General features: G+C 37.8%; 2 protein-coding genes across 4 annotated transcripts in view; one reads left to right on the forward strand and one right to left on the reverse strand.

The window, feature by feature from the left end:
• PLAA (phospholipase A2 activating protein) overlaps nt 1-11,558 on the reverse strand; it is a 39,335-nt gene extending 27,777 nt beyond the window's left edge. Inside the window, exons 1-3 of the mRNA XM_037145414.2 lie at nt 11,234-11,558; nt 3,626-3,819; nt 58-158 (exon numbers count right to left, since the gene is read on the reverse strand). Coding sequence (XP_037001309.2) covers nt 58-158; nt 3,626-3,819; nt 11,234-11,382 — 444 coding nt within the window. The 5' untranslated portion in view covers nt 11,383-11,558. The remainder of the gene's footprint in view (nt 1-57; nt 159-3,625; nt 3,820-11,233) is intronic.
• Nucleotides 1-19,906, forward strand: part of IFT74 (intraflagellar transport 74) — a 142,908-nt gene that overhangs the window by 8,788 nt on the left and 114,214 nt on the right. Inside the window, exons 2-6 of one of the 3 annotated variants that reach the window (XM_053656476.1) lie at nt 10,338-10,440; nt 13,698-13,935; nt 14,667-14,701; nt 15,105-15,301; nt 18,640-18,778. In XM_053656476.1, the coding sequence (XP_053512451.1) occupies nt 18,659-18,778 (120 nt within the window). In that variant the 5' untranslated portion in view covers nt 10,338-10,440; nt 13,698-13,935; nt 14,667-14,701; nt 15,105-15,301; nt 18,640-18,658. Of the gene's footprint in view, nt 1-10,337; nt 10,441-11,655; nt 11,736-13,697; nt 13,936-14,666; nt 14,702-15,104; nt 15,302-18,639; nt 18,779-19,906 lie in introns of those variants that run through there. The other 2 variants (XM_053656474.1, XM_053656475.1) reach the window with 2 other exon arrangements.

Consider the following 19,906-nt stretch of genomic DNA (forward strand, 5'->3'; position numbering starts at 1 on the left):
AGTTGCCACAAGTCATCATATTTAATTATCTAGAATATTCACAAAGAACTGCTGTACCTGTAAAGTCATCATGCATTTGTCATTCAGCCACACTTTAGCAGTAGTGTCCCATGAGCCACTAAGTAATGTCCCAAATTTTCCAGACGAAAGACTACATACTAAAGGAAAAAAAGGCATTAGTGAACATATTTTCATACAGAAAAATGTTCGATCTTGTTAGTTATTAAAGCATTGCAATTTTAAAAACATCTGACTCAATGGAGATGCAGTAGTGGTTATGACTCTGTTGTAAGACTGCCTGGTTGCAAGTACTAGAGGTGCCACTCACGGGCAGTCTGACCGCAAGGATATTACTTAACCTGAGATTCCTCATCTGCAGAATGAGGGAACAGGATTACGTGGCTTGCACAATCCCTTCCAGTTCTAAGAAACTACATAGGAAGACAATGTAAAGTATTTTAATACAATTTTAAAAATTGATTTTAGAGAGAGGGGGAGAGAGAGAGAAATGGATAAACTGACATTGATTTATTATCCATTTATTTATGCATTCATTGGTTGCTTCTTATATGTGTCTTGACAGGGGACATAACCCACAATCTTGGCATAGTGGGACAATGCTCTAAATGACTCAGCTACCTGGCCAGTGCTAAATGATTTTGAAATGCTATTCATAATTTGTCACTTTAGTTGAAATGACAAAAAAAAAAGCCAAGCTAAATATTCACTTAGTAATGAAATGGTTAAATGTTTTATTAATGTAAAATTATATAGGATAAAAAAAAGAGCCAAGCTAAATATTCATTAGTAGTGGAATGGTTAAATGTTTCATTAATGTAAAATTATATAGGATAAAAATTACAAATGAAAAATTATCTAAAAATATGAAAATGTAAGCCCCCCCAAATTCTCATTAAAAATGGCAGATTATTTAGAGTAATGCTATAAATTGTATTGATCTACAAAGGACAAAGGCCACTGAAAATACAATAACTGACTTAGCAAAATCGAGGAAGGTTATAATTTAAATACCCAGAGAGAAGAATTCAAAAGCACAGTGACTGGACCCACAACTGTGAGACTCAGTATGCAGCCTCTTGGTTTCATGAAGGATGGGGCTAAGCACAGGTCCTTGAAAAAATAAGAGTGATTCACAGTCTGCATACAACACAGTCAAACAATAGATTTCTCTTTTCAGCCTACAGTGTCAGGAAAATGCATCCTCACTCACTGTAGGAGATAGAGATTTATTCTCTGGTCACAAGAGCCAATTTAAGAGGATTACAATGGCCTGATAGGAGGCAATTTGAGAATCAAAAAGAAAAAAAAAAGATATTAAGAAACCAACTAATTTTTAAACTCAATAAAAGATGTGGGCGAGGGGGCAAGGAAACACTTCCATGGTAATCAAAGAGTTGATGTGGGAAAGTTTTATATAGAAAAATGCTAGCTCTTAAATGCAGAAATAATGGTAGAATCAGAGTACAATCATTTTGAAAATATTAATGAAATACTGGATCTATGCAATGATCATCAATAGATGCTAAAAATCATTAAATAAGACTGATGGGAATGTTATAACAAATGAGTGTACAACACTTGAACCCACTGATCAATCTGAACATCACAAAAAAGGTATCACATGCCTCTTAATGTGTTACACAAAAGTACACAATCCTACCTATAAAGTATTCATGTTAAAAACTTGAATCTGAATTTGGACAAACTTTTAGATCTAACTAATAGCTTATGAGACATATAGGGTACTGAAGAACATGTTACAGGGAACGAAAAGGCTCTAATCAGCAAAGTTCAGATTGTGGGAAATTCTGCAAGTAAAATAAGCTGATTTTAAAAGGAGGGGGGTAAAAAACTGACATGTTGAAAGATATGTGGACCTTGTTTGGGTCATTAAACTAGAAAAAACATTTATGAAATAACTAGGTAAATGTGAACATTCACTGGATATGTGATAATAAGAAATGAGGTTGTGTTTTGTTTCAGGTGTGATATTGATATTATAAAAAAAGAAAGATGGTCCTGGCTGGTGTAGCTCAGTGGATTAAGCACAGGTCTGCGAACCAGAGAATCGCAGTTCGATTCTCAGTCAGGGCACATGCCTGGGTTGCAGGCTGGTTCCCTGCAGGCCAGTTCCCAGCAGGGGATGCATGAAAGGTAACCATACATTGATGTTTCTCTCCTTCTCTCCTTCCCCTCTAAAGATAAATAAATAAAATCTTAAAAAAAAATTAAAAAAGAAAGAGAGAATCCTTATCTTTTCGAGCAATGGCCCGCAGGCCACTTGTACTATATAGCGCACAAACTAAGAATGGGTTTCACATTTGAAAGTGATTAGGAAAAAATAAACAAAATAGACTTCCTGATGAAAATTATGTAACTTCCAAATTTCAGTGTCCATAAATAAAGATTTACCAAAACACAGAGAAGCCCATTCATTTTTTTTGTCAATGGCTGCTTTTGAACATAATGGCAGAGTTGAGTCCTTGTAAAAGCAAGCATATGGCCAGCAAAGCCTAAAATGTTTACTATCTGGCTGTTTTCAGAAAAAGTTTGCCAAATCCTATTTTACAGCTGCCTACTGAAGTATTTACAAATGCAACCGTATACCAAAAACTGCCTTTAAAATAATGTTGTGGAAGAGGGGAAAGATGAAACAAGATAGAGCTTATGCGGATAATCCTTGAAGCAATGTAAAATACATGGGTGGAACAGATCATTATTCCCTACTAGATATGGGTATATATAACTCAATATAAATTGCCATCTCTACTTCTGTATGTATTGAAGATTTCTGTAATAAAGTTTAAAAAATCTGTATTATTCTGTATCAAAGATTTCACATACATACAAAGCATTTTCCAAACTCCTCGAGGAAATTCAGTTTTAAGTGTTTATGGGCCATACTATTTGCTTACATATGTCCTAAAGTATTCCAGATACATTAAAAAATAAGGACATATACTGCACTGAGTTATACAGAGTATGCTTAACATTTTATAACAAAGAGCTGCTAAGCCATACACAAATCCAGGAATATCAGGAGAATCAGAAACAGTTTACAGAAATCAGAGAGAAAGAATATTCAACAGTGTTCCTCCTTAAAAATAATACCAGCACTCTAAACACATTCAATTTCCTTATAAATACAGACATAACAGTCAAAACATAAAGAGATACTCTTAGTTTTCCCAAGTAGTTGAAAAACTAAAATCACAAAGTATATCTAAATTATATGGACTCTTCTCCTTTTATAACTGATCACTTTACTTTTTAAATAAACAGGGGTGGGCAAAATTAGGTTTACAGTTGTGAGTATGGGAATGCAGAGTTCATTCAGGTATTATTATTAATTATTATACTGTTTGTATTACAACTGTAAAACTACTTTTGCACATACCTGTATAAGCATGAAAAACTTTACTGGGCATAAAAATAAATCTGTAACAGTTTATAGGAGAATGCTCACCAAAAAAGATTTTTACTATCAAGCCGATTAGCTATAGGTAAACAAACATAATATAAACCAGGAAAATGTATATGTAAATTTTACTTTCAAAAGGATGAGTTTTCTTCAAATAGAAAAACACTAAAGCGCTATACTCACCAGTATTTTTGTGACCTTTTAGTATATAAAGTGGTGCTGGGCTCTCCAGTGAGAAAATACAAATATTGTGGTCATTTCCTCCAGTGGCAATTAGTCCATGGGGGTATATGTCACTTGAAGGTATGATGCACACACAAGATACAAAATTGGAGTGTCCACTCATACAGTGCATTTCTGTAAAGCCCCTGTTAGGACTGGAAAGACATAATAAATAAGACATAATTGGTTCCTTAACTTAGCCTGGGACATAGTGTCAAAGTACTCATTTTCATTTAGTGCCATGGTTTAACTTTATTGTACAGTACACACTATATCAAGTATCTATTAAAATATTAAATACCTAATTTGTATCAGTTACTACAAAGGTTTACATCAGATTAGGAAAAGTTTAATTAGGTTTTCACTGATAGTACTATGTTAATTAATAAGAACAGGAAGAAAAGGGAGGGAAACAAATATCTTAAGTGCTTTTCCTCATCTTCCATCTTCATTTCTACTTCTCAAAAACTGTTACCCTAAGAAATCCCAGGTGAAGTGAAACATTCATGCAATTAGGATAACGGAATCCACTATCCATAAGCCTTAAACATGGACAGTGAGGACATTTTCACACTATGAAACATTAACCTCGTACCCATATAGTGTATCTACACAGAATATCATTCATTCTCAATATGGCAACTAAAGGAACTAATACAGCAAGGAATAAATGATTGCTCCAGGGACACAGCACATCAACTCCCTACAGATTAGAATGATTACCAATTTGTTATACATATCAGTCACTTAGTATCACTCCTTTACATAACAAATTGAACAACAGATTATGATCTACTATGTGGAAGGCAGTTAGTTGCTGAGAGGGATATAAATAATTATATACCTGATTCAAGCAAATAAGAGTTTGCAGTCTAGTTGAAAGAGATAAGACAAGTACACATAAAGACATTAAGACTCCTGGATAAAGACTAAACACACTCATCTATTTTCACTCCCCAAACCACTAAAACCATATACAAGGTCTGTCCAGAAGGTATCCAGCCATATAATATGAAAAACAGAAAAATTTATTGAAGAAGATACAAGATATAAGAAATACTGTATACAGCAAAATGATGACTCAGTGCCCTTCAAACTTTGGGACCTCACACAGTTCTCCCAATCGCCATCAGTTGCCCTGACGTATTTTCCTGAATCTTATCAATGGTCTGAAATCTTTTCCCTTTCAAAGGTGATTTTAGTTTAGGGAAAAGCCAAAAGTCACAGGGCGCCAAATCTGGGCTGCGGTGAAGCTGAATCACCTGGGAGATTTGATGATTTGCCAAAAAACTGTGTAAGAGTGATGCATGAGCGGATGGATGTATTGTTGTGATGAAGCTGCCAATCACCAGTTAACCATAGCTGTGGCCTTCTTAATCATTCAAGTAGTTTCTGCTGAGGAATGTTCAAACTTAACACAAAATCTGATGTAGATTCGTTGCTCTACTCACTCAGTCATTTTCAATGTGATGGCCACACAGTGTATATGCTCTCTCAGCAGCATCTACTGCCCCCACTGAATAGTATAGGGAAGTGGTCATTGTTCACACATGAGCATTCCAGGCCTCTCTCCTTGGCTGCTAAGTTATATAGATACAGTGAAAAACCATCCTCATGATATTAACAATGACTGGACTTTTTCCAAACAGACCTAGTATGTGTGTTATGTGTGCATATGTATACACACACACATTCATGGAGGCAAGTAGTGCTGTTAATTCTTGAGACTTTTGGAGATTCACTGGTAAATTGGTTCTCTACTTTCCCTGCTATCTGCTTAGAACTCATTTTTCTCATTTGTCCCAAGATCTTCACTAGTGTTCTATGAACTTCAGTACTGAAAGCTATAACCTTGTTCTTTTTTCTTTGTTCCTAGCCTATGGGTTTATGCCTTTCTTAGAAAAAAAATATACACATATAGATATATGTGTGTGTGTATATATCTATGTAGGCAGCAGGGGAAATAGAGAACCAATCTACCAATGAATCCCTAAAGCTCAAGAATTAGTGGCACTACATATGTACCTCTAAAAATGAGAACCAAAAAAGGCAGGAACTAAAATCAATAAGGAGGACTATATGAAAGTCTTTGGAATCAGTCAGAAGTTAAATCATATGAAAAAAAATCTTCGAAGAAAGGTATTTGGTAGTAGCTATCTTTTAACTTGTCCACTTTATTTTGGTAGGTTTTTAAAAATGTGTTTTTAGAAACCATTTTACCAATAAGCCCAAAGAAATTTAAAAAGTAGCACATGACTAAAAATCCATATTATATAAACCACTAAATCTACCTATGTGTGTCCCTTAGCATCTCCCAATATAGATAGATGTTTGTGTGCATCTTTTGTATTATCTGTGAAGTTCTTAATGGCAGAATCCAGACCTGCTTCTTCTTTTTATCTTCTCAAATTCCCAATACAATATTCTACTTGAGAAGGATTAAGTATTTCTTGAGTCAATCAAAAGTACTTAAAATATTAAGGGAAAAAAAGCAGCTGGACTCCTCAGCGAGACAACTGCCTCTCTTGGACCCAGCAAAAGTCTAGAACTTTTTCATCACTAAAGTCTTTGTGGGGACCAGAGAATGGGTGAGTCCCTGGGTATGAGAAACATGTACATTTATAATAGAAGCCAACACCACCAAAGACAAAACCCTGGAGACCAGGCAGTCATCCTCTAGGCAGACCAGCCCAATGAAATGGTCTAGCCAGGTAATGCAGATAATCCTACAGTGAAGCACACAAACAGCAAGTCCCACCCATGAGCAGTGAGTGAGTCCTTCCCAGGAGCCTTTTAGTTCTCTACACTCAACACTGACCACAAAATAAGGACTATCAGATGTCCGAGGAAAGCCTCTTTCGGCAAGAAATAGAGTGACCAAAACAAAGGCAGGGGGGAAAGAAACCAATCTGGAGGAAACATACCACTAGGGAGAAAATAACTTAAAAATAGAAAATTGTATTTCAGCCATGAAATAAGAACATAATTTCACAAAAAAAATCAAGGCAATTTCTGAGGCAATACAGAAAAAAAAAGAGAGAGAGAGAGAAATAAAAAAGATATTTAGAAACAAGTTCAATAACTGAATAAAAAGTTCCAGAAAAAAAGGACAGAGAAAATGAAGAGGATGAGACAAAAGAATTAATATGAGAAAATGCCCCAGAACTTATGGATGTGAGTTTTCATATTAAAAGGGTCCACTAATGGTCCTGAACAATGGATGAATATTGACTGCTTTTTATACAGAAAAAAAAAACAACAGGTCAAGAATAAGAATGGCTTCAGTATTCTCAACTGTAACACTGGAGGCTAGAATACAATGGGGCAATGGCTTCAAAATTCTGGAGGAATATTATTTGAAAATTAGAATGCTACAAACATACAAACGTTTAAATTATTCAAGCAGCAAGGCAGTATAAAATCCTTTTCAGACTATTAAGGTCTTGATACATTACTATCAATGCTTCCTGTACTTCAGGAAACTCCTGGAGGCTGTGCTCCAATATGGTATCAAGGGGAAAAAAACAAGAAAGAGAATGTAAAAGGAAAGTGAGAACAGAAATCCAACACAAGAGGCTAAAAGGGAATTGAGGAAATGACAATAAAGGGAGATCTCCCAGATTAGTTGTGAACCAGAGGCAGACAGACCAGGTCCCAAAGTTTTCACTAAAAGAAAAAGGAAACTCTAAAATATCCAATACGTCCAAGACAACTAGCAATGAATTTAAAGTTGAATTAGTGATAAATATATAGAATTTAAGCAGATATAAAAAAGAAAATTAAGCAAATGAAAACCAAAAACAAGGAAATCAGTAGCTACAGGGAGATCATAAAATTGTTGAGGAAAAGTTATCACAGTTTACTTCACAGCTTATGTGCAGACAGACTCAGGAGAACCATGAAATACTGATTCAGTTTAAATTCATTTAAAGGTATAGAAAGAGTACATATGTGATGGAGGCTGGTAGAGGGCGGAGAGCTACATTTTCATATTCCACAATAAAAACTAAATAAAAAAACTAAAGTAAAATATACATTAAAAAAAGAAATAACAATACAGTCATGAGCTGTATAGCATTTCAGTCAACAACAGACCACATATATGATGGTGGTCCCATATATTAAGATTACAACAGAGCTGAAAAATTCCTGTCAGCTAGTGATCTCATAGCCATGGTAAGCTCTCAATGTAATGCATTACATATTTGTGGTGATACTGATGTAAATAAACCTATTATGCTGCCAGTTGTCTAAAAATACAGCACATATATTGCACTGGCTGGTGTAGCTCAGTGGGTTGAGTGTGGGCTGCAAACCAAAGGGTTGCTGGTTCAATTCCCAGTCACGGCATGTGCCCGGGTTGTCAGCCAGGTCCCCAGTGGGGGCCACATGAAAGGCAACCACACACTGATGTTTCCTTCTCTGTCTTTTTCCCTCCCTCCCCCTCTCCCTAAAAATAAAATCTTTGAAAAAACAAAATACAGCACATATAATTATATACTCAATAATCATAATAAAAGACAATGTAACTGATTTATGTATTTATTATACTATGCTTTTTATGGTTATTTTAGAGTGTACTCTTTCTGCTTAGAAACATAAGTCTGCTGTAAAACAGTGTGCTATGTTCTACCACAGGAGCTTCCTAAATCTCCTGTTGACTGTGCCTCTGAACTGTATCATTTTCCCTTGTGCTTAATTTACTCCGGTGGTATTTTGTACATTAACATGTTGTACAGATTTGTATCTTAGGAGCAATAGTCTATATCATATAGCCTACGTGTGTAGTGAGCTATATATATCACTTAGGTGAACTCAGGTAAGTGAACTCTGAGGTTCACACAACAAAACAGCCTACCGCACATTTCTTGGAATGTATCCACCTAGTTAAGCAGGACATGACTGTACAGCATTTTATACAGAGAGACCGGGAAGTCAAATAAAAAATAAGCAGTTAAGAGATGAAAATTTGCCTCCAAGAAAGAGAAACGGGGAGTGGGAAGGGACTGGCTCTGATTTCTTAACAAACCCCATAGAACTACTTGACTAAGTGCCCAAAGTGCTAAGTGTTTGATACCTCGGCACAGAGAAGATTTAATGCATGATATAAAATCTGGGGTTGCATCTTTGTAATATGTGTTGTTTTCAAAAGGCAAAGCAATAACTGGTAATAGACTTGAGAAATCCAATTTAATTTGAAGTGGTCTTACAGAGGCCTGAAGCAGTCTCAAAGAATGGCATGTTCACTGGTTCAGTTTAATAATGTACAACCAAAAAAAAAAAAAGAACATGTCCTTCTGAAGGAACTTCAAAAAACCCAGAGACTTTCTCAGTGGGATTTTGTGAAAGATGAGGTATCTAGTTTGGTCTACCCTAGAACTATTTTGCCTCCCTAAAACTGAACTTCCCCATCATTTCCAGGCCTTCTCTACACCAGCTACCCTGATCCAGAACCACCAGAAAGCAATTTTCATTTACTACTTAGCTCTGAACATTTTATAGCACTTCATTAACTGTATTAATATACAAAGGATATCAGTCTTGAGGACATATTTTAATATTAAAAGTATGGTTGAGTCACTCTGGTTTCAAATGCATCAGAGGTTCATCATCCAGTGACTATGAGATGTTCTACCCTAAGCAACTGGAAAGGAGAGGTAAAACTATCTTGCCTCTCCAATCACCCACCATCTAGCCCTGTGACTAGCACAATGCAGGCTTTCAATCACTGTTAGGTGAATACATAAATGAATTTTGAAAAAGACAAGAGTTAAATGAAAAGAACCAGTTTTCAAGTAAAGGATCATTTCAGCCCAAAGTTCGTCAAGTCCTTAGTAAATGCAACCACTCCAATGATTAAAGTTTTTGTCAACCTAGCACACTCATACACAACTGTGGAAGTGTAATGACAGGATTCAACTATGACAACTGGCATCCCCTTTAGCTACTCCTTACTGCAATGTTTATTGCCTACTGGGCATATAATACACAAAAAGTTATGTGTTACTGTTACTAAGTGGCTTGGAATATCACAGAACATTAGAAGAGACCTTTAGAAGTTATCTCATCCAATTCAAAATGGGAGTTTGTTGTACATACAACACCCCTACCCTAGTCTATCATGTCTTGGCTGCATTCCTCAAAAGCTGCCAACAGCTCTACTTCCACATTTACCCCTTGGCAATCCATTCTCCATCAGTCGCTAGCAGAAAATTCTCATCAAGTAAATCAAATCATGCTGCTCCTTGCTGGAAACACTTTGAAGGCTTCTAACTACTAACTCCCTTACTTAGCCCCCAGAGAACTGGCTCATCTCACAGCTCATTCCCTTTTGCTCATACGGGCTTTCTTCTTCCTCAACCATGGGGGGGGGGGGGCCGTATGTGTGTGTTCCTCTTATGGCCTACAGGACTCTCCCAATTCAACCTTCCTCATTCCTTGCTCCCATGACAAACTCCATCTCAGTGTCAGACTTAAAAAAAGAAAAAAAACCTCCTCAGAGATGCTCCCTTCTCGAATCTCTCTCTCCACTCAACTCTATACCGATATTTGTTTTATTGATAGGACTCGTGCCAAGTGTGTATGTTTCGTTTTTTTGATCCATCTTCCCTCCCAAACTGTAAGCTAGTTCTATAAACATAAAGAACTTAACTGTCCTCTTCTTCTTCTTCAGGATCCCAAATACACAGGAAGTACTCAATCAGTAGTTATCTGAATTTATGGATGGTAACCCAAACTCTGAGTGAAGAAACCTCTACCGATGGAAGGCTAACAAGGTAACTCATCTCAATTTTTCTCTTTCTAAACTGAAATCTGTCTTCCAGGTGGTTAAGTTTCCTGTTGTAATCAGCCAAACCCAGGGATGAACTACTGAATTTGATTTGGACTGGAGTTTAATCTTCTGTTTCTTAATTTGGGGTGGGGGTTAGAAGACAAAGGGACTCGAGTCCTCAAGAAAAAACATCACGTCCCCGCACGTTCATATAACATAAAGAGGTTTCAGCCCCTCCATCTAAAGCCCACCACAGACCCCAGACTAAGAAACTCTGAACTGGACAACATAGGGGAGGTAAAGCAACTTTCTGGAATGCAATTTTTAAGAACTAAGGTTCTCAAACTTTAAGGAAGACTACAGAGCAAACTCTAGGCGGAAAGAGCGAAGTTCTTAGTTCAATTACACGGGAGATGACTTCACATTGCCTCATATAGAAGGTGCACCTGGCATCAATAAATTCTCAATCTAAAAGAAACGTGGCAAATCACAGTCCAAAAACTTAAGCCCCAAAAGGTAGTAAGTTCGGTCAAGGTCACCCACTCTCTAGTGGTCGTTAGAACATGAACGTAGGTCTGTTCGTTCCCCCAATCCGATGCTCTTTCGCCCAAATCGTACTGGTTTCGGACACTGCGCGTCCAGCCATGGGCTCTTAGAATGGGGAGGCAACACAGACCGGAGTGAAGGCCGAAAAGAAAGGGAGAGAGCGGGACTGAGCCGGAAAGGGTTACTATCTTCCCATACGCGGAAGGAAGATTGCAACACCTTCAGGGGGCTGCTGGGCTCGCAGCGCTCACCTGTCCGGGACCCAAAGGCGCGTGGTGCGGTCCCGGGACACGGATACAAAGGCCCCCGGCGGGTAGAAGCAGCACACCAGGCCTCGCACATCCAGCTCGTGGCCCGGGAGCGAGCAGCTCAGCCGGTATCTGGCGGCTCGGCTCGCCATGGCCCTGGTAGGTCCGGCACCCGGAGGCCGGGCACAAACCGAGATCAGTCCGCAGGGGAGGCCAGGTGTGCGACGAAAAGCGGCGGGAGAGGGACCTGCAGGTGAGAGACGGCCGGACACCGGAAGAGCCGGACGGCCCGTGCGTAAGGGCTGCAGGGAAGGGGCGCGCCGAGCGGGCCGAGTGACACAGCAACCAGGACTGCACACCGGAATTCATCATATGCCTCAGCCCGCCATGACGCAGAGCGTGCGCGTCCTGGCTGCCGAGGCCGACGAGGAACTGAGGCTCGCTTCTTTCCTGAGCTGTGAGTCGCGGGTGGAGGAAGACCGAGGACACTGTCCTTTCTGCCGAGGTACCGTAAACCCGGTCCTCGCCAAACCCGAGTTTTTTCCCAATCCCCGGCTAAACTGTTTACTATAGTACGTAATGCGTGATGGGACTGCAAATCCCACAATGCCACGCGCCAGTGGGACGTGAGCTCCGGGCGCGCGGAATCTGGATATTTTAAATCTTGGTCTGCAGGGCTGTACGTTGCTTTGTGGTTTATCGAGATTGTTTAGAGTGATCTGTTACGGCACCTTTACTTCGATTTCCTCAAACCTCTGCATAGTCTCCTGATATTTTTACAAGTTATTATTTTTCATTAATATGAGGGAGTTTGGGGTCCTACTGGGAACAATTGCTTACTTTAGATTCTGTGAACACTAAACTGAGTTCTTGGTAATTTTAAAAATACATGTTTTGTATGAAGCATTTAAAAGATTTAAAATGATTTCTCTCAACTCTCACATGTGTATACAAATGACAAAACCTGGTTCCCCCTCCTATGTGTCTAAAAGCACTGAGGGAAGAACTCTGCATATCGGTAACCTCTCAGAGAAAATACATTAAATACTTGGAAAGTTAAAGATTGTTAGAAAGGAAATATCTTTTTTTTCTACCCTTCTGGGTTTTCTGCTGGCGCTTTGTAGCAAAAGGTGAACAAAAGAAAAATTGACAGAAGTTTGTTAATACGTATATCATACCTACGAGAGAAAAACTCAGGGATGAGTAACTCAAAGGTGACTCCAGAGCTTGGGTTATAAAGCATCTAAACAAAGGAACAATACATTTTTACGGAAGTGACACGAAAAAGACCTTAATTAGAGGCATCTCATAATTAGAGGCATCAAATTATGAGAATGCAAATATATGAGAAAGTAATGGTAGATAAAGACTAATTAATAAAACTTGTTATATAGGCTCCTCCTGCGCAGTCTTTTAGGCTAATGATGAGTTTAAAATTGTCTTGGATGATCACTTTTGGCCTTCCTGGTAGAGAGATAAGGAGGAAAATCTTTAAAGATTTGTGTACTCTTTTAAACAAATAGAGGAATCATAAAGAGCTTTTCTTTTATCTGCTTCTTTTATTGCCTTCGGTTCAAAATAATCCTTATACCAAAGAGGCTTGTGTTGGGGTTGCAAATTTTACTGCCCGTCACTTCAATCACAACAGGAAAAGTGAGCACTACAAATAAATTGCGATCAAACAGTATAATTTCATGAAAATATTTTACAAACTTTAAGTGAGAATTCAGCCACGTGACATTATTTTGTGTTGATTTTAAACTACTTGCAGGCCAGCACATAAGAGATTAAATCTGGTTATACATAATGTCTGCAAATTGGAAATAACGTGAACATATTCAAAGTCTAATGTGTATGTTACGATTGTAACTGCAATAACATTTAAGCTGCCTATATGTAGGAAAACTGAAAACAAGCTGCACGTTACTTTATTAGAGAAGTGGGATTTGAGATGCAGTAGTTCTTATATTGTTTTTTAAACACTAATGTTAAAACAATTCTTGTAAAACCAGTTTCCATTTTATTGAGCGTTTTTCACAAACTTGAATCAAAACGCTGAAAGGAAGCTTAAAGATATGAAGATTCCAATGAAGGAGGAACAGACGGCATTAGAGTCGCATCCATACTTAATGTTTTATTGTGTGTGTACATGTGTAGTAGTTACAGTAAGTATACTACTAATTAGAAGTAAAATGTACAATGCTGCCCACCAGGAGTGACTTCAAACAATTCTTAACAAAAACTGTTAACGTACCACACCGCAGCAGATGGCAGATTTCATAGGGATATATATAATTTAACTCGCTGGAGTGAATATAATCAGAGGCATTGTTCTGATTATAAAGAAAACAAAGGTTTTTCAAATAAAATGTTCTTTTCTAGTCAGCTCGCTGTTTCCCATTCCTTTCTGAAAAGCCCTGAAGTACACAAATATCGCGAGAACATTTTACTCTCGCTTTGCTGGTAGGTGCTCGGAGCTGAGGCCGGAGATTAGCCCATCAGGAGGAGGGGCCTCTTCGGTCCCGACCCGTTGCCGGGATACGCGGAGGCGCTCAGCCTCAACTGGCTGGGCCTGAGGGCTCAGGAAAGCTACAAGTGTAAGTGGGTGGTCTCGAGGCAGCGAACCCGTACGTGGAGATGAGTGGTGCGCTCCGCAGTGGCGTGACCTGGAGTGTTGCTACCTCCCTCATTCGGCGCTGAAGGAGGTGAGAAATCCCGGGTCCCATTTCTCCTTCCCTTCCTCTGTAGCGTAGTATCTCACCTTGGAGATGCTGATGTCCTCCAAAGAAGACAAATCAAACTCTAGGTTCTTAGCTGCTATCCTCAGGCCGCCGTTAGGTCAGAGGAGTCAAAAGTGTAGCCCCGCAAAACGTGCGCTGAGACAATCCAACAGTCCCCGTAGGAGACCTGCCAAGGCGAGACCAAAGGGAAGAATTCAAGAGCTTAAGAGAAAAAAAAAATCACGGGACTGGGAGATTTTGCTCAAAATAAAATTGCTTTCTGTCTGTCGTTCATAGCATAAGGGACTGAGAAATTTTTCATTTCTTTATATATGTTAAGCTAAACAGCAAAACAAGCAAGCAGAAAAAAAAACAAAAGACACTGAAATAGAGAACAGGGGGACAGCGACCAGAGGGGAGAGGGGAGGGAATTTAAGGGGAAAAAAGAAGAGGGATTTAGAGAAACAAGTATTGAAGGACACAGGGACAGTAACTAAGGGGGGTGGAAATGGGAGGGAGGTGGGGAGCACGGGGCGGGATGGGCTTGGATGGGAGAAATAGACAGAAAACTGTACTTGAAAAATAATTAAATTTTAAAAAAGATGGATGGTTTAGGGAAGAGGATAGTAATAAGAGCCAGGTGTTTATATATACTATTTGTAATCTTCACAACAGTTCTGCAAGATAGAGGCTAACGCCAGACTTCTGTTTTACAGGTGAGGAAGAACTTCCAGAAGGGATTATAAAGCTGGTAACTATCAGAGCTCAAGTTTGTATCCCTAATCTTTCTTGAATCAAAGGCCAGGCTGCTTCTCTGAGTATGTGTGAATAAGCCCAGAGTTAGAGGCATTTTGGTTACTAGTACCACACTCTTTTATGCTACCCCCTAGGACTAATCAAATACTGTATTTTTACCGTGACAGTAAAGCAGTAACAAAGAAGATGAGGTGGAAATTTGATATTTTGTACATTTTCTTAAAGTTATCAGGAAAGCTAGGGTCACATTGACTACTTCTACTGGAATCAAAGGTTTATTTTGTTAGCTTTCTTTGGGAGAAACCATGACCTTGTCAGCCTTTCAAAAAGTTACTTCATGAGACTCTTTTTCCATTTGAGATAATAATAATGGTAATGATTTCTTACTTTGTTCACAGTTCAAAAGGGCAAGGAAATGGAATAACGGAGCTAGTTGGAATGAGCAAATTTTAAGTTTTGGTGTGAACATATTCAGTATGAAGTGATAATGGCGTATCTCAATAGAAATTTTCAATAAACAATTGAAAATTTAGAATCGATATACAGTTTAAAGGACAGACCTGCAGACATTGATGAGTCATCAACATAGTTGAAGGTATAAGAAAAAGGATGAAAGATTATAGAGAGAATAAAAGTAATACAAGCATTGGGCAGGGAGTATAGAAGTCAAGAAACTATTTTAGTAGAATAAATGATTCATTTCACTTTTAATGATTTAGTAAATTTTTTGTAATTGACAAGGCCTTCATATGGGAGAAAATTCAGAAAGTACAAAAGAACAAATTTTTTGCCCGCCACTGAAATACTGGGGATATAGAGATGAATGAGATCCAGGCCTGTCCTCAAGGGAGAGAAATACCGAAGCAGATCATTTCAATCAGTGTGATGGTTACTAAGATATAGGTATGGCCAGGATACATAGTAGCATATAGGAGAGGCCTTTAAATTCAATTTAGAAGGGGTGGTTAAGGACTGGTTTTTGTGGAAGGGTTCCTAGGGAAAATAACAGGCAAGATGTGTATTAGACAAGCAGACCAGCAAGGAGGCCAATATACTAATCCACTTGACTCCATCAGGCCCTGGACAATACTGTAGGAACAAAAGGGGAGGTACATGTTAAACATTCAGGAATAAAATCAGCAGGACTATGTGACTGGCTATGGGAAATGAGGGAGAGGAAGAAATCAAGGACTTAAGTTTCTGATTTGTGTGACTAGGAGGTGCTACCAAGAGGAAGAACTGAAAAAAATAAGACTGAAAAGGGGAACCAGAAGAGGGGAGCGTTATGAAAAGGGTTTCATATAGGAGGGGATATTAGTAACAGATGACATTTACATCCCTAGCTGTGTTGGCAGGGGCCATTTGAATGGAATAATAGAAAATAAGGAGATATTGGAAATTGAAAAGGTAGAGAATAGTGGTTATAAGCTATTTTTTTTTAAAGTTTGGCTGCATAGGAAAAGGGTATGTGGGATATTGTTAAAAGTGTTTTCAAGATCAAGAAATTAATCTTTAAGGTTAGGAAAGAGTCGAACATAACAGAGAATGGAGAAAGTTTAAAGATATGGGTGGGAGTGGGATAGTTAAAAGGAAATTGGAGTGGAAAAGAAGGGGACTAGGAGGAGAACTCTATTGTCCCATTGAAAATGGGATTAAGAGGGTAAATCAGAACAGATTGACTTTAAACAAAAGAATGGGTAGCTACCGAGATCAGAGCACAGGGTGGGTATAGGGAGGTTTGTGTGCTCCAAACTTGGTGGATTTCAAACCTAATTTTGCAAAATTAGTAGGAAATTGTCAGATTAGTAAGAAATCTGCTGAGAGTAGTGGGAACAGAGTGTAGATTGAAAACTGGATAAGGATTGGAATCATTAAGGAGAGAAGTCATTTATAAAGGATAAATAAAATTTTCTGTGATGAGAGTCCAGCTAAGTTTTGTGACGATGACTTTGCAGTAGTCCAGACTATACAGTTGTCACAATTTCTACTAGCAACGTTCAGTAAACCTGGTTGGATATGGAGGAAAGTATCTGATTTTGCCAGATAGGTCAAGTAAAGTTCAAGGATATGAATTAGTTGATGGTGCTCATTAGACAATATAGTGTAGAGAAGGAAAAAAAGTCCTTGAAACTGTTCTCGCCAAAGGTCATTAGTGGCTTCTTTGATGGGGATGTCAGTGGACATTTTAGTGTTCATCTTACTTGAATTCCCAGCAATAAATGGCACAGCTGACCATTCCTGCTGTTTTCTTGGCATCTCTGACACACACTCCTGGTTTCTGTATTTGTTTTTTTTTTTTTTTGGCCCTCATTTTTAGTCTCATACTCTTTTATCTGAATGCAAAGATATTCCTCTGGCAATAGTCTTGAGCACTCTTTTTCTCCTTATTCTCTCTCTAGATCAGAATCTTTAAAAGTCTTTTGAACATGACCTATAACAGGATATATATTTTACTTTAAAGATCAGTACAAATGTGTAAATTTATATAAATATAACTGAAACAACAAATGTAATGAGATAATACCATTTCTATACAATGAACTTTTTTTATTGCACTCATATATTGTTTTCTTTTATGTTTAAAGCATATGTGTCATAACCTATCAGATTGTTCTTACAACCCCACTAGAAGGTCATGACTCATAATTTGAAAAATGTTATCCTAAATTATCAGTGAAAACTTTAAATAATATTCTGATGGGTAAAGGAAGAGACCAATAAACAGAGAGAATGAGTGAATTAAGGAAATGGTTTAAAAAGAGGCTAATGAGAATAAAGATGAGAAGAGGGGGAGGAGATTAAAGTCAGAGAATAAAGTACTTCATTTAAAATGTTTGAGATGAAGCAATTCCAATTGACAAGCTCAAAGTCTGGCCATGGCTATCTGAAATGGGATTGAGATGGTTACTGAAATTTAGGTTAGGGAACTGAAGCTAGAATTTAGGTATTGACTACATTATCCACGTGAAAGTCATTCAGGATGTTGGTGGAACTGGAATAGAAACTAAACTAGAGGTACAAAGACCTTAGTGAAGATGAGGGAGACATTAAGTGATCCCTATAAAAAACAACCAGGAAAGATCTAAGGTAACATGGTTGTATTACCTGGTCCTTAAAGAAAGAAAATTCTATTTATTTTTTAAAGGCTTGGAGGCATAATGTTTTGAAAGTTACAGTGTAGGGCAAAGGTAGTGCCACGCACTCCTTTGTTTTTAGAATTGGGGAACTAGAAGCTAAAACAACTTTTGTTATTGAAAGTGTTTTTTAGGGAAAGCCAGTATTCTGTTAAAGAGAAGAGTAAAAGTATAGTCATACTTCAGTACTCGTCAGCTTTAGAATTTGTCAAACCCTGTATCCATAGCATTTGGACAAGAAAAAAAATATTTCAGCACCTGGTGCTTACTTGGGACCCCTTGCACTTGCTAGAGCTTGTATGAGTGATGACACCACCCAAGAGAAAATGCTTCATCACTCCTTGCATTTGGTACTCATTGGTTTTGCACTTATCATGAGTTCTAGAATGAATTAATGACAAATACCAAGGTACCACTGCATTTAATAACTGGATTGAGAATATAAGGGGCATGGACCAGAAATCACAGAGAAAGATTGGAAGACAAAGATGCTGGGTAAATTTACTAGAGTATGGGATGAGAGCACAGGAAACATATCTAGAGGGTGTAGTATTTTGATGAGATTATAGAGAAATGAGGAAGGCATGTTTTAGTAAATGATTTCATAGTTCTAAATGGGAAAATAGTGTCAAATTTGAACTAAATTAAATCAGGCTCAGCCTTGTAGTAGTACCTAGAATGGCAATTGCAAGAAAAATCATTGTGGATTAAATGTTTGAAGGAAGGTTTATGTGGGGCACTAGTATCTAACTATAGAAGATATCAAATGGGAATTGAACAATTTCTTGTTTCCAAACAGTGATTAAAGTAAAGAAGCAATGGCTAGTAACCACAAACCTTCAGTAGCTCGCCCTGTTTCACGAGGTGGAATTGGGTTAACAGGAAGGCCTCCTTCTGGAATAAGACCCCCGTCAGGAAACATTCGAGTGGCAACTGGAGTAAGTTTAAAACAAATCTATTGAAATGTTGTACATATATCTTGGTAGAAGTTGGAAAGCCTGTTTATAATGAGAAATCCTTGTTATTTATTCTGTGAGCATATTATAATATAATTTTGTTTTTTGAAAACATCAAGGAGTATAAATGTATGAGAATGTCGGAAAGACACTATAGAAAGAAGGGACATGCTCATGCTGATATTCAAGTGTATTTTAAAACTACAGTTATTAAGGTGGTAGGGTGTATTTGTGTCAATATCAAATGAAATGGATAGAATCAGAAATAGCTAAGAATTTAATTAATGATGAAGGTGACATTTCAAATTATTTGAAAAAGTATGGAGTATTTAGTAATGCACTCAAATTACTGAAAACCATTTGTTTTTAAGAAATTGACCCCTCCCTCACATAGAATTTGAGATAATTGAGAAGCTTTATATTTAAAAAAGGAAACCATAAATATTCTAGAAGAAAATACAGGCAAGTATTTTATATAAACTTGGTGTGGCCTAGGCTTTTGTAAAATAATGGAAACATCAAATACTGAAAAATGGGGTATTTTTGTATTTTAATTTACAAAATTGAAAATACCCAAAAATGTTAAAAGAAAAATATCAAACTGGTGAAAAAATTATTTGTAATATTTATGTCATATGTAGAGTTCAGAATCCATATGGGCTTTTTCTATATTAAGGCTATAAACCAATCTAAATTTCATGAGATTTCTTGTGGGGGCAATGTATTTGTATGTGTGTGTGTGGCAGGCAAAGGTGGTGGGTATTATTATAAAACTTCTAAAATTTATCTAAAATAATAAAAAAGCAAAAATAAGAATTTACTGTGGGATATCCCCTCCCAAGGAGCTCTGGCCTCCGCAGATGAGAATAAGTCGTCCCGGACACAATCTGTTCTTCCAGTGGGAAAAGTGTGGCAGTTCCCTCTGGTGGAGGATGCCTGGAGCCCTTCTCCAAGACAGCTTTTATTGGGCTCAGTATGTGCAAGGATATACAGCATACATGCATAGCTCATCAATCGATGCCCAAAGGCTATAGTTATAAAAAACTGATATTATAGATGACAAATGAGAAAACACAGATATCTGCTTCAGTCAGGGTCTATTAGACATGC

Source organism: Artibeus jamaicensis, unplaced genomic scaffold (assembly GCF_021234435.1).
Source record: "Artibeus jamaicensis isolate MK-2021 breed Jamaican fruit bat unplaced genomic scaffold, CSHL_Jam_final scaffold_1964, whole genome shotgun sequence".
NCBI lineage: Eukaryota > Metazoa > Chordata > Mammalia > Chiroptera > Phyllostomidae > Artibeus > Artibeus jamaicensis.